The 13,296-nt window shown below is 47.3% G+C and overlaps 1 protein-coding gene and 1 long non-coding RNA gene across 5 annotated transcripts in view; one reads left to right on the top strand and one right to left on the bottom strand.

Annotated features, from left to right (window-relative positions):
• Positions 1-5,844, bottom strand: part of LOC140216803 (uncharacterized) — a 42,627-nt gene extending 36,783 nt beyond the window's left edge. The window contains exons 1-2 of one of the 3 annotated variants that reach the window (XR_011893495.1): positions 5,596-5,844; positions 3,977-5,246 (exon numbers count right to left, since the gene is read on the bottom strand). This is a non-coding gene — a long non-coding RNA (uncharacterized lncRNA). The remainder of the gene's footprint in view (positions 1-3,976; positions 5,247-5,595) is intronic. The other 2 variants (XR_011893496.1, XR_011893497.1) reach the window with 2 other exon arrangements.
• A 305-nt stretch (positions 5,845-6,149) lies between these two features.
• The window catches only part of LOC126524672 (zinc finger FYVE domain-containing protein 21-like), a 76,739-nt gene continuing 69,592 nt past the window's right edge, over positions 6,150-13,296 (top strand). For both annotated transcript variants that reach the window (XM_050172975.3, XM_050172974.3), the window contains exons 1-2: positions 6,150-6,386; positions 6,951-7,001. In XM_050172975.3, the coding sequence (XP_050028932.1) occupies positions 6,267-6,386; positions 6,951-7,001 (171 nt within the window). In that variant the 5' untranslated portion in view covers positions 6,150-6,266. The remainder of the gene's footprint in view (positions 6,387-6,950; positions 7,002-13,296) is intronic.

The following is a 13,296-nucleotide window of genomic DNA, read 5'->3' as shown; positions in this document are numbered from 1 at the left end:
GTATTTCCATTATACTAAATTTTTTTTGAGATTCATATGTAACACATCAATTTTTCCGCTGCAGATGTACTATTACATGGAATTCACAGAATTGTGATATCATTTTTCATTGTTGAGTTAGAGTTTTAAACTTGATAGCTTCGTTTTCTGAAAATTTGTGATTTTGGCCAATTTTTAAGAAATAATTGACAACTTAACTAAAAGATTCGAAACCAACAGTCACTAGAATTTAAGTTTTTCTTTTAAATGCAACAGACTTCGTCACAGTTGGTGCAGTGGTTGCCTAGAAAAACGAATTATCCTTCTACATGTATTTAAATAGGAGCACCCAAGCTAAAGCTTCTTCTTACGGAGGAGGCCGAACGGCAATGTGAGCCCCCCCCCCCCCCCGAACGAAATTTCTGGCTACGCCACTGCTGGCCATATGAACCTTGCTGTGAGCAACTTTTGAGTAGCTTTGATTCCACGATGCGATAGCTTGTGAACAGAAAGGAAAATGCAGCGACGTAGATTGGCAGGCACGAAGGGGCGTGGGTTGCCCGTAGAGGTGTCGCAGCACATCTGGTCGCCTGATCCCAGAATCTGCATCCACTGTAGCTTGAAGGGCGTTTTTGTTGTTAGGAGGCTTTTTAGCTCTTCGTCTTCTCTTTGGGCTGCCGCCAGCGCGTCGAAGTTAATTCCTTCTGGAGTGTTGATGACCTTGTCACTCCATTTTACATGGCGGATGTCTGCCGTGAACTCGGAGATGTACACCAGTTGCCGAAGTTCACGGGCCGTGTGCGTGCCACCGTCCGAACGCATAGAGTGGAGAGCATAGGTCAGCGGCTTATGGTCGGTTAAAATGAAGAACTCGACGCCTTCCAAGAAATGCCGGAAGTCCTGTATACTCAAGTAGACGGCGAGCAGTTCACGCCCGAAGGTGCCGTAGCGGCGCTCAGTAGGTGTCAGCTTCCTCGAGAAGAATGCAGTTGGTTGCCATGTGCCGTCGCTCAGCTGTTGCAACATGACACCGATGGCTATGTCTGAGGCATTGACCATTAAATACTGGGGAATTCCTGGCCATGGGTATGCCAGGAGAGCCGCATTTGCCAAGGCCTGCTTGCTTTGGTGGAAAGCCCTTTTCGCTTCTTCGCACCAAGGCAGGTCATCCGAAGATCCTTGCGTTGCCTTGAGAAGTCCATGAAGCGGTTGTATGATATGGGCACATTTAGGCACAAAGCGGCGGTAGAAGTTTAGCAATCCGAGAAATTCACGTAGTTGGGGCTTCATGGTTGGCAGTGTAAAATCTTGTATGGCCTGCACTTTAGATGGATGTGGCCCGATTCCTGAGCTCAAAATGATGTGGCCCAAAAATGATAACTCAGGCTTGCCGAGTTCACTCTTAGCCGCGTTGATGATAACGCCGTGCTCAGATAGGCGCCAAAAAATAATCCGCAGGTGCTCTTCATGCTCTTCTGGGATGGTGCTCGAGATAAGCAAGTTGTCCAGGTAGGCGTGACAAAATTTGAGGCCCCGTAGAACACCGTCAATAAACCTTTGGAACATTTGGCTTGAATTGCGAAGGCCGAATGGCATGCGCAGGAATTCGAACAGACCAAAGGGTGTAGTGATAGCAGTCTTGGGGACGTCTTCCGGTGACACAGGTATCTGGTGGTAGGCCCGCACGAGATCAAATATTGAAAAAAGTTTGGCCCCATGCAGACCTGCCAGTATGTCATGAATTTGTGGCACGGGGTACCTGTCGGGCGTTGTGACACTGTTCAGCGCTCGACAGTCCCTGCAAGGATGCCAGTCACCCAATGATCGCTTAGGAACCATGTGGAAGGGAGATGCCCAAGGACTGGAAGAAGGTTCGATGATACCCAACTCCAACGTATGGTCGAATTTCTGTCGTGCCACCACCAGTTTCTCAAGCGACAATCGACGTGGTCGAGGGTGAACCGGTGGTCCAGTAGTGGTGATGTGGTGAAACACGTGTTTTACTGGGGATACCACTTGGCGCTGGTGTGTCACGTCAGAAAATTCACTTAGTATGGAAGTGAAACAAAGAGGGCCTGCTGGCTTGATCAGCGTAGGGCTGAGCGGCGTATGTCTTGTAACCAGGTTATGCACGTCGACTAACAGTCGGAAATGGCGCAGTAAATCCACCCAGAGAATGGAGAATTTCACGTCGGCTACTATGAAAATCCATCGTAGCATTCTCTTCAGGCCCAGACTGACGGTTAGGGAGCAGTTTCCATACGTGGCGATGGCCGTGTTGTTGCCTGCTTGCAAAGGCAATGTGTTCGGGCGCTTGCGGTCTGCGGGCGATGCTGGAAGTACGCTCACTTCGGCGCCTGTGTCGACGAGGAAGCGGAAACCGCTGTTGCGGTCGGTTAGGAAAAAGACTGATGAGCAACGTTCTTGCATGGCAGAAACGCTGGTCGCCCTCAGCACCTGCCCGGGGCATTTCCTGAAAGCTCACAGGGTGGAACGCATTTGCGAGCAGCATTGCCGAACTTGCGATGGTACCAGCATAGTTTTTGGCGTTTCATAGGCAACTGCGGAGCACTCTGGTTGACCATGATGCGGTATGGAGGGCGGCCACGGTATCTACGAGACGCGAGATTTAGTTCTTCATCTCTTGAAGCTGTTCATGTGGAGACGGTTGGCTTGTGACGGCCGCGACAGATGTGGGAGCTACCGCCATGAGCTTGTCGGCTAACTCGGCCAGCTTGGATAGATCGTTCTCATTTGAGGCAGTCATGACCATTCTCACATTCAGGGGGATTTTCTGTAGAAATATTTCTTGGAGAAGCAGGCTGTCAAGACCATCCACTTTACTGCCCAATAATTGCTGCATATGACGCAGCAGCTGGCTTGGCATTCTGTTGCCGAGGTTGGCTTCATGGAGAAGCTGTTGTAGCCGTTGGCTTTCGGGGGGCGTGATCCTGCGAATTAGTGTTGCCTTCAACGCCTCGTAAACATTGTCTGCTGGTGGGGAAGGCAACAGGTCTCGAATTTCGCTAGCGGTTGATGGGGGCTGATTGCTCATGACATAATGGTATTTCGTGGAATCTGCTGTGATGCGCCATGCAGCGAGTTGTGATTCTACCTGAATGAACCACAATGCAGGATCCGCAGTCCAAAACGGAGGTATTTGACGTCGACGCCGGAGAGTGTCCGAATTTCGGTGCCTTGAGGTGTGACCATAGCATTGTGTGGGATGCAAGTGCAGCTGGAAATCAGCAGGAAGAAGCGAGTAATGCATCCCTGAAGAACAAGCAACAACTGACTATTTTTGCGTTAGTCCAGCCTCTACGGCTCGGTTGCGCACCCTTGCACCACTTCCCTTTCCCGCACACTCCGCAATAAGATTTTACCGAGTCAAAAAAAGGGGAAAGGGTGTCTGGCTGCTGCCGTGCAACCATGAGGTCATCACAATGGTATTTACTTAGTCAGAGTTGACAATCTGCCCAGAGGAATCACACAGCACAAACATCACGAGTGTGAAATGTTGTGCCAGTTCTTTCTTAAGCTTTTTTTGTTTCACATACCCTATCCTGTGCCTAAAACAGCACACAAATGTGTTACACTTTATTATGCAAGACATCCTATATTCTTAACGGTGCGATATGGTCGATGGATTGAAAGAAGCACACTGCTTACCTGAAGCCATGGCTCCCACTCACCACTTAGATATCATAAATGCCAGGCACATGTTGATGTTCAGGTTGGTGACGATGCTTCGGCTCATCTTTTCACACACGTGAACAAGAGGCACAAACATCACTCATATGTCACAGAAGTACAGAGGAATAAACTAAAGAACTGAACACCTGAGAGCCTAAAAGGCCCCAAATCCTCCGAGCTCAAAAATGTGCATGTTCAATATAGGTTGGTACACAGCTGCCACTGTGTAAACAGCCTCTAATTAACATACAGCAGCAAGAAATTTTCAGAATTTTGAAGTTGCAGGCACTTGATGAGCACTTACATGAATCTCGCAGATTCCCACTTGCCTTGGCTGCACTCCACATGGGTGTTCTCTCCTCCTCGCTGCCTACTTCACACTCTGCCTCACAAATTCTGTGCAGTGCAGCGGAAGCTGCAGGTCACGCCAGCCAACCAGAAAAGAGGACTTGAGGAAGGGCTCATCTGCTGTCCCCTCTCCCACCTTGTCATTCTCCGTGCAATGCCAACTGAATGAAAGCTTCATAGAAGAATTAATGGCGCACAATGGGTGAGCCCCACTCCCTTCTCAAAACATGCAGCCAGCTCTTGCCAAGTTAGCATCCTTGGCTCTTGTCAACTGACCAATCAACGGCTTTTACCCTTGTGACGTAACATATGTGACCCTGCTGATGTCACATGCGAAGAAGGGACTGACCGGAAGAACCGGAGGAGCAGCATGGGGATTCCTTTTTTTTTTATGTCTGCCCTGTGGCGCATAGTCCTGATATGTTTGCCAAAAGATGATCATCGCGGCATGCTATAAACAATATATGCGTTTATTTAAAACATGTTCAAAATGTCAGAGAAGGTTCAGGGCCCTTGTAGTGTCAGGCTGTCAACGCTTGTATTCGGAAGGTTCATTTGTGGAGAGGAGAAACATCCTGAGCAAGCTGGACTTTCAGCTGCAGGAAGTTCTAGTCACAATGCTTGCACACAGTGGCATGCTAACAGTTACTAACAGTTTTCCATCTGTGTAAGCATCACTGGCTGTAGTGCAAAATATAAAAATGCTACATGACTAGACTGCTGCATGCTTTGGAGCTAGCAACCATTTTCGATGCCTTCGCCTAACCATTATAACCCTACACACCTAACACTCATCAATGGAACTGTTAATTTCACACCATAGCCACTGTTTTTGCTGTGAACTTTGCAATACCTAGCCCCGACAGCGACAGTTAATTTCTGCACTGACAATCAACGAAGCTAGACAGTTTGCCTGGAATGAGAAATTAAGGCCGCCGATAAGTGCAATGAACTCACGCGACGAGAACACCATTCTAAAGGCCGATAAACAACTTATCATGCCTGTGCCGGCCGATACTCTTTGCTCGTCGAGATTTGCAGAGATAAACGATGCCAGATTCAACCAGGCAGTTTTAACAGTGCTTTCTAGCCATATGACAACGGCTGGGTCTTGTTCTATTACACACTTTTGTAAGAACCGAAGGGCACGACCTCCAAAAACCGGGCTTGCTCCATTCTGCAGTTCGTAACCCATTCTGAGTTGTTCTAGTTCTGAAGCGAGCATCCTGAAAAGACAATATGAGGGCAAGAAAGACGGTCACCGTGCCATTTCAGTTCGGAATACAACAGGTTTTCGATGTTTTTCTATATATCTGCTTTTCAATCATTTACACTCTAAGCTGTTGAGTTCTTGGAGCAACATTTGAAGGACAATAAAGGCTTTTGTTTAGTAGCAATTCGCACGCCGAACAATAAAACGTCACTAGCTGTGCGACAAACAATACCGAACAAGGACGTCATCGGAGATCCTTGCTCGAGACTCGCGTTTCGAACAACGAGCTCCCATTGCGGACCAGTTTTCCAGGCTACTATCGCCATTTCACCGTAGAACAAGAACAAGACTGCGCAACGTACCATGAAACTTCCACGGCGTAATAACGTTCCTTCGAATATGCGTCGTCCGGCTGGTTCGACTCCGCATCAATGGAGGATTTCGGCAAGATTTCAGCACAACAAGTGCACTAAACCGCTAAGTGCAGATGACTCACTCGACAACCTGAAGTAATTTGTCCGTCCGCGATTAAAACTATAGAGTGACATTCCACACTACGTCTACAAATTAAATGTTACTAACCGCACCCCAACACCAAGTTCATACATGGCGCTACCGACTATGTACCGTGATCACGGTGTAAAAGTACAAAAGCAAATCCAGAGGGCGCCAACCTATGGATCATAGAGAACACGGCCTCCGTGATAGAGAACACTTGCGCACGCTGTATTTGCGTTTTTGAAGTGGTACCGTCACCGATGCACATAAGAAATTTGTATTATATGTCGTGTCGTTAGTAAACGATGTTTTATGCGCGGAGTGCACAGATTCATTCTTCTGAACAGCACGCGACCGGCGCGCCGCCGACTCACGATGCAAAAGTTAACAAAAGTACGAAAGTGCCGTTTTGGGGGGATCATAGCGGCGGAAAAGGGGTGTGTATGTGTAAGCGCGGTGCTGCGTGCGAAGGGTGTTTGCGTGTTTTGGATAGTAAACGTGGAGTGCGTGGTTCTACCACGGGTCTCGGTGCACCATGACAAGTGTGCAAAAGAAGCTGGTGAAGTCCAAGAGCGGCCTCCGGATCGTCACAGTGGGCAACGAGGAGCTGAGTCCTTTCCATTTAGACGAGCCGCCGTGGACACCCGACCGAGAGGCAAGTGTAGAGCGCAGCCGCGTCGAAACCTGATCACTTTTGGCAACTTGTCTGCGCATTTTGCGGGATCGACAGCTGCTGGCGTAGGTTGGAAAGGTCACGTACGTGTTCAGAAAGCGGCTATTTGAGTAAGCTAACTCAGTTCAGTTGCGCTGTTTAAATCAGGAGCGAAATGCACGTCGATATTCATCGGCCCCTTATGTCTCGGTCGTGGGCTCGTTACGACCTGCGCGTATCACCCCCCCCCCCCCCCTTCCCACCTCTTCTTAAGTCGTAACTTCCTTGATCGTGCCAGAGATGTGGAATCCGTTGCTAGTCCTCACGCGTGGTCCAGATTTGGGGTACCGCTGTCTTACGTCCATGCGGGGCACGTAGCAGCTGTGTTGAGTGCCGCGGGGTTGGTGGAGTCCGCGTGATAGCGACAGCTGTAAACATTGCACTCATCGATTACTTTTGCCTTTCCGATTTCTATGCCGCTGTATTTACTTTCGTTTTCTATCTGCGCGTGCTCTCATCATGCGCCTTCTCATGTGTGTGTTTTTTTTTTTCGAATTTGTTTTGCAGACCGCTGATTGCTGGCGTTGCCGCTCCAAGTTCGACTTCATAACTCGCCGTGTAAGTTCAATGTTTCATGTATTATTGCGGTAGCAATTATATGGACACCCCAAGCGAATTATCGACGTTGCCGTGAGGATATATTTAGGTATATGTAAGCTATATACCATACCATGCTTTATATGCGGCTTGCAACACTATCACTGAAGTTGCTCGTACGAGCTCTTGCACATTTGACTAAATTATTTCTCAAATTTTTGAGAACGGCATTCCACATTCTAATGTCATCTTCTCAGGCTATTAAATATTAAAGGTGCAAAATAGTATCAGTGCTTAAACCTGAATGTGGTGTAATTTTACTGGCGCTGCTCTTTACGGGCAGCGTAGTGGAGCCTGTGCGATGTCATTACAGGTCCTACACGGCGGGGAAATGCTTTTAAGGGTACCAGAAATTTTGGTGCACCCTCGTGTATCGCATTCACGTTAGTCGCACCCGTATATATGTAGTTAGAACAACGTACGAGAAGTTCAAGCGCAGCGCTAGACTTTGCTATCGCAGTCAGTGCTTCGCCCTTCAGGCGAAACTACCACTTTTCTTTTTGGTAGTGGTATGGTAGTGCCAAGTCATTTTGTTTCGTTCATACTGCAGCAGCAATTAAAATGAAAGTTGTCGAGCATTAATTCTCGACATCCTTGTTGAAGATATAACTGTCCAACTTAATTAATCGCAGACCATTGAACTTCATCGCTTGTCATAAAGCCACTCATTATGCTTACAGCGTGTCATTTGTTAGCAGGTGATCACAATAATCCACAAATACCATGTGGTTGTCTTGGCACTGTGTTGCGGTCTGTTCTTTGATTTTTCATGTCGGCTGTATCTAAATAAGGGAAATAGGTTCACGAGCACAGTGATGACAGCTGTGATTCTTGCGAATATATGTGTAGCCCAAGCACAAATGTACACTAAGCTGTTGCAATTTGAGCTAGTCAGTGCCCCCAGTCTGGATGGCTCACTTTCTGGGATAATGACTACACGTTTCAGTAGGGCAACATGTAACGCCAGGTCATTGTAGTGCATTTTTGTATAATTTGAATGTGCTGAGATTATTGTGCACTAACTTCTCTTGCGTGTATAGGAGCCTTACTGTGGTGGCAAAGAATTGAAGTATGTCTTGAAGTATGTATGATGGCTCTCTGTGTGCCGTTAGTTATAATATTGACACAACTATATTTGGCAGAACCATAATTCAGCGGGTATGCGCCAGTGGGGACGACGCTGAAGTAGCGCGGGTTTTTAGGTGAAGCGGGGAAAACGAAGAAGACGTTGTTGTTGTTCCCTTGGACGACTTGGACGACTTTTTGGGGGAAGGCAACTGGTCAATAAACCCACACATGCTACTTGAAGGCATCGATGTTGCCAGATTAGAGACCATCATTATGTAATGAACGAGAAGAAAGGGGATTAACCGAGGAGTCTGATTTTTATTAAGTCATATCATAAGAAGCAAACAAACACTGACACCGAGGACAACATAAAGGAAATCAGTTGTGCTACAAGGGAAGCACACATATTTTTTTGCAGAAAGAGGTAGACCTACTGGCCTGCAGTCGGAAAGGGGCCGGTGATGAGCAGCGATCGATCCCTTGACCAGGACAAATTTCTGTTCAGCTGTGAAACTTCTTTCAGAGGAACCTTTGCAGGTTTTCCCTTGTAGCCTTGTGCTACATTGAGGTAGATGAAGATTTTGCATTTCATGAAATTTCATTGCACCCTGTGTGTTTACCACCACCTGTGGTGACTTGGTGGTCATGCCGTTTGGCTGACAAGCATGAGGCTGTGGGTTAAATTCCAGGCTGTGGCAGCCACATTTCTGAGGAGGCAGGTGAAATGCAGCAACACTCGTGTACTTGAAGTTAATATTCTGGTGTATTTATGTGCCACAACCACAATCTGATTATGAGATACTCCATATAGTGAGGGACTCAGGATTAATTTTGACCACAAGGGGTCTCCTTAACGTGTACCTAAATCCAAGTGTATGGGTGATTTCGCTTTTTGCCCCAGTCAGAATTCAACCGCAGCAGCCGGACATCGAGCCCTGAAATCAAGCTCAGCAGCGCATGCCATAGTCACTAAGCTATAGTACAGGGCGTACGCAAAATTAGCTGATCATTAACTCTTAAAGGTCAAGACGTATAAATACCCGGCAAGGGCGTCTGCATCAGCAGACGTTTGGTGAGTTGCGCCACATGTACCCAAGCTCACGAGGGTTGACTCCTCCTGCGTGTAGCTGCGCGTGGCTTAGCCATGTCTGGGATACAGGCGATCCTGGGGGTTGAGCCAAAGCTGGGTGTTCAGACCTTTACGGCCCCCTGGTGGAGGCTACACCCCCCTTTGGCCTCGGCTTCACGTAGACGGCACCTCCATACTGACCCACCTGGAGGAAATTGGCAGTCGCCATTTCCTGTCCCTCTCTTCGATCTTTTTCTTTCTCTCTCACTTTCAATCTTTCCTGTCTTCTACTCACTTATTCTCACTTCTGAATTCCTGGGCAGCAAGGGTTAACCTTGTTTGGGTAATCAACCTAGATTATAGTATATTTGGTTATAGCAATGATGTACTGCTGGTGTGTACACAACTTGCCCTTACGTCGTCACATCCCCTTTTTGGCTCGGTGGTGGGTGGCAGCCATCACTACTGAACATAGTGCTACGTACCATGGGATCAAGCTACTCTCCACTTCCTGATCGTCCCCCTCAGAAAAGGGGATGCACCGATACAACACTCAACTTTTTCGCCCAACCTATAGAAACATTCCTGAAGTTCCACGTTATGCATTGTGAAAATCCAGACAAGACTGTTCGAACAATCTCACCATTTCTTGTGTCAAAATCTGTCACTGAAACAATAGGGCCAGGTTACAAAGAAATGAAAATGGTTAGTGGTCACTTGCTACTTGAGCTGAGCGATAAAACAGCATAGTAAGCTGTCTGACCTCATGAGGATTGGGGACAACCCTGCAGGGGTGGGACTCCTGCGCCAACTGTGCTATTTTGATACAAATGCAAATTCCAGCGCCAAATTGCGCCAAATACAGCAAATTGACAAAAATTGCACCACGCTGCGCCAGGGTGGCTTCGGCATGTGTGCTCCGCACTGGCTGCGAGCAGCGAGTGGATTCGTTCTCCGAAAAAGTGTGCAGCTGCTCACATACCGCACACACCGCCGCACACTGCGTGATGACGCCTCCAGCGTGGAATTTTCAGGGTTATAGCACTGGACTTTTCGGCGCTTCCGGCAATGGGGGGCGCGCGTGCGCCCACACTCGGCCATTGTCGCTGCTGTCGGCACAGCCAGGGTGGCTGCATTTGGAGCTTCTAGATTACAGTTGAGCGGGTCGAGCAGTGCAGCGCTCCTTGCCAAGGTGCAAAACAAGGAAAAGTAGGTTGATGGCACTGCAAGCAAACTAGGTATTAGGGAGGCCCGTGTTGGAGCATGTTCAGTGGGCGGGCATCTCTGACCTCAGGGTCGGTATAATGGAAAACAATTCCAATCTGCTTTTATGCCCATATGCGCGAGCCCTGATACATTTTTACCTGTCACAAAGGGCTACTGGTGGATTTGGAATTAAAAGTCATAGTTTCACTCAAAAGGTGAAGCATCGATTGCGATAGCAAATTAGTAGACAGCTATACGAAGTAAGGATAGTAGTTCTATTGGCCGTATAAACTGGTAAATATTTGCTTACTAACTAAATTAACAAGTATAGCGTGACGCTTGCCCAAGTAAACATGACCACATCTCACTCGATTACCGCAGAAGCTCGCTGTTAAGACGCTAGAGTGAGGAAGTGTGGCAGCAGCAGCGAGCGAATTGACCTTTGTGCTGCCTGGCTTCAATGTGAACTAAGCAGAAAAAATACAGCGCACACTAAACTATCCGCACTTGCAGTCTGTTCCCATTGCAGATCGCTTTCAAGATAGGCCGTGCCATACGCAGTAGCCGCCATACTAGAATGCCTCCTTCCCCTCCGCTATGCGTTATGCACGACGGAAGACGGCGCGCCCTTCTCCACCACTTACCTCCCTTGTGCATGCGAGATTAAGCCGCCATCATTGGCTGACCCTCGCAAGCTTTCGCTCGCACATACAGCATACGGTGGACGGCAAGGATGTTACCGCCCCCAGACTTTATACGGAAGATTGCGGTGGCGACAATGGCAGAAATGCGCCTGAAGTGTCCACATAAGCGCTATTGCAATAAAAATATCTTACAGTACTTTTATGTTTTACTTGCCCAGGATTGATTGTGGCACTCTAGGTCTGCGGTGAGACATGCCTACTGGCCAACTCTTCCAATTTGTCCGGGAGACTCCCGAATTCCGACCAATTCTTCTGATTGTACAGACATGGCCATAAAGCTCTCGCAAAACTACTCCTGACTGCAAATAAGAAATAAAATGAAATATTCAAAGAATAATAATTTTAAAAAACGCGTTATGCAGCCACAACCGTGTCGTTTGCCTTCTGTGCAAGGTAGCTGGCCGAAGTCAGATTTAAATCTGTCTTTCGTGCACAGCAAGTGTAGGACAGTGCAGTTAACTTCATATCGAAACATGCGTTGAGGAGTATGCATGTAGCAAAAGTCGAGTGTGTGCTGCCTAAGAACTGGTTTAAGTCAGCTTCACCATAATTCAGCAGTGTTATGTGGTGAAGCACAGTAAAACTCTGAATTTGCCATTATGACAAGACCTATATGGTACGTATTACTTAATTATACATGTGCGCACACACTGTCTCCCATCACAGTGCGATCGCTGAGATGTCCTATAACTTTACTGGCAGCCATTCAGGCTTTTTTCTGACATTGCTATGGATGGATGGATGGATGTTATGAGCGTACCCTTTGGAACGGGGCGGTGGGTTGCGCCACCAAGCTCTTGCTACTATGCTGCCTGATATCCTACCTAGGTTAACCAATGAAAAAAGAAAAGAAAAAAAAAACACTATGAACTAACACGTCCAAATTTTCTGATCCCCTATTGCGAACTGTGTTTTTGTATGTCTCAGTCTTTTGTCGTTTCCCTACTTTTCTTCCACCAATCCTCCAATCGCCTCTTACTAATTTCTATTGCGGACCTGTTTGCTTTACCACTGCTCCCGCTGAACCCAAGGGCTTCAAGGAGGCCAGTGGTGCCTAAATCGACCGCTGGGTAGACGTCTTCACATTCTAATAAAATATGCTCCGTCGTTTCCCTAGCTTTACCGCAGCAAGCACATGCTTCTTCTTCCTTCTTATATCTCGCTTTATAGGTGCGTGTTCTAAGGCATCCCGATCTCGCTTCGAAAAGTAATGAGCTTCCCTTTGAGTTATCATAAATGGTTTCTTTTCTGATTTCGTTTTTTCCTCAAGTAGTTACTCATGGCAGGTTTCTTTTCCATTGCCGCCACCCATGAGATTAATTCAGCCTCTCTAACTTTCCGCTTGACCTTCTTTGTTGCTGTGTTGCCCACCCCACAGGCCGCATACTTGCTGGTAAGCTTCCTAGTTCTTTTCCTCCACTGTGAATCAATGTTTTGCCTGTACAGATACCTGAACACTCTCCCAGCCCATTTACTTTCTTCCATATTCCTCAGCCGTTCTTCATACTCAATTTTACTGCGAGCTTCCCTCACTTCAAAACTAGTCCAGCCCATATCCCCCTGCACAGCTTCATTTATAGTCTTCCCGTGAGCGCCCAATGCGAGGCGACCCACAGACCTTTGGTTCCCGTCGAGCCCTGATTGTACCCCTGATTTAAAGCAAACAACCGCATTTCCAAAAGTAAGTCCTGGAACCATTACCCCTTTCCACATACCTCGTAGGACCTCGTACCTATTGTATCCACATAGCGCTCTGTGCTTCATTATGGCTGCATTTCTCTTCCCCTTGACTGTTATGATTTTTTTCCTGTGCTTCCATATATCCATTGCCTTCGTTTATCCATATACCAAGGTATTTATATTCTATTACCCGAGGTATTTCTTGGCCCTGTATCTCCACTGTCTGTTCACTGTTTTCATTGAATACCATAACACCTTATTTTCTAACACTAAATTTCAAACCTAAATTGTTGCCTTCCTGTCCACAGATATTAGCCAGACGTTGCAAATCACTTTGCTTGTTAGCGAGCAACACAATGTTGTCCGCATAAAATAAACCTGGGAGTTGCTGCTCTATTACTGTACCTGCCTGTTTGTATGAGAGATTAAACCCGATATTACTTCCTTCTAGCTCCCTCTCCATCCTCACCATGTACATCATAAACAGCAGCGGGGATAAAGGGCACCCCTGCCTCAGTCCCTTGTTGAT

Source organism: Dermacentor andersoni, chromosome 3, assembly GCF_023375885.2.
Source record: "Dermacentor andersoni chromosome 3, qqDerAnde1_hic_scaffold, whole genome shotgun sequence".
In the NCBI taxonomy this organism is placed as follows: Eukaryota; Metazoa; Arthropoda; class Arachnida; order Ixodida; family Ixodidae; genus Dermacentor; species Dermacentor andersoni.
The sequence above is the reverse complement of the archived record's forward strand: the minus strand, read 5'-3'. Positions and strand labels throughout refer to the sequence as shown.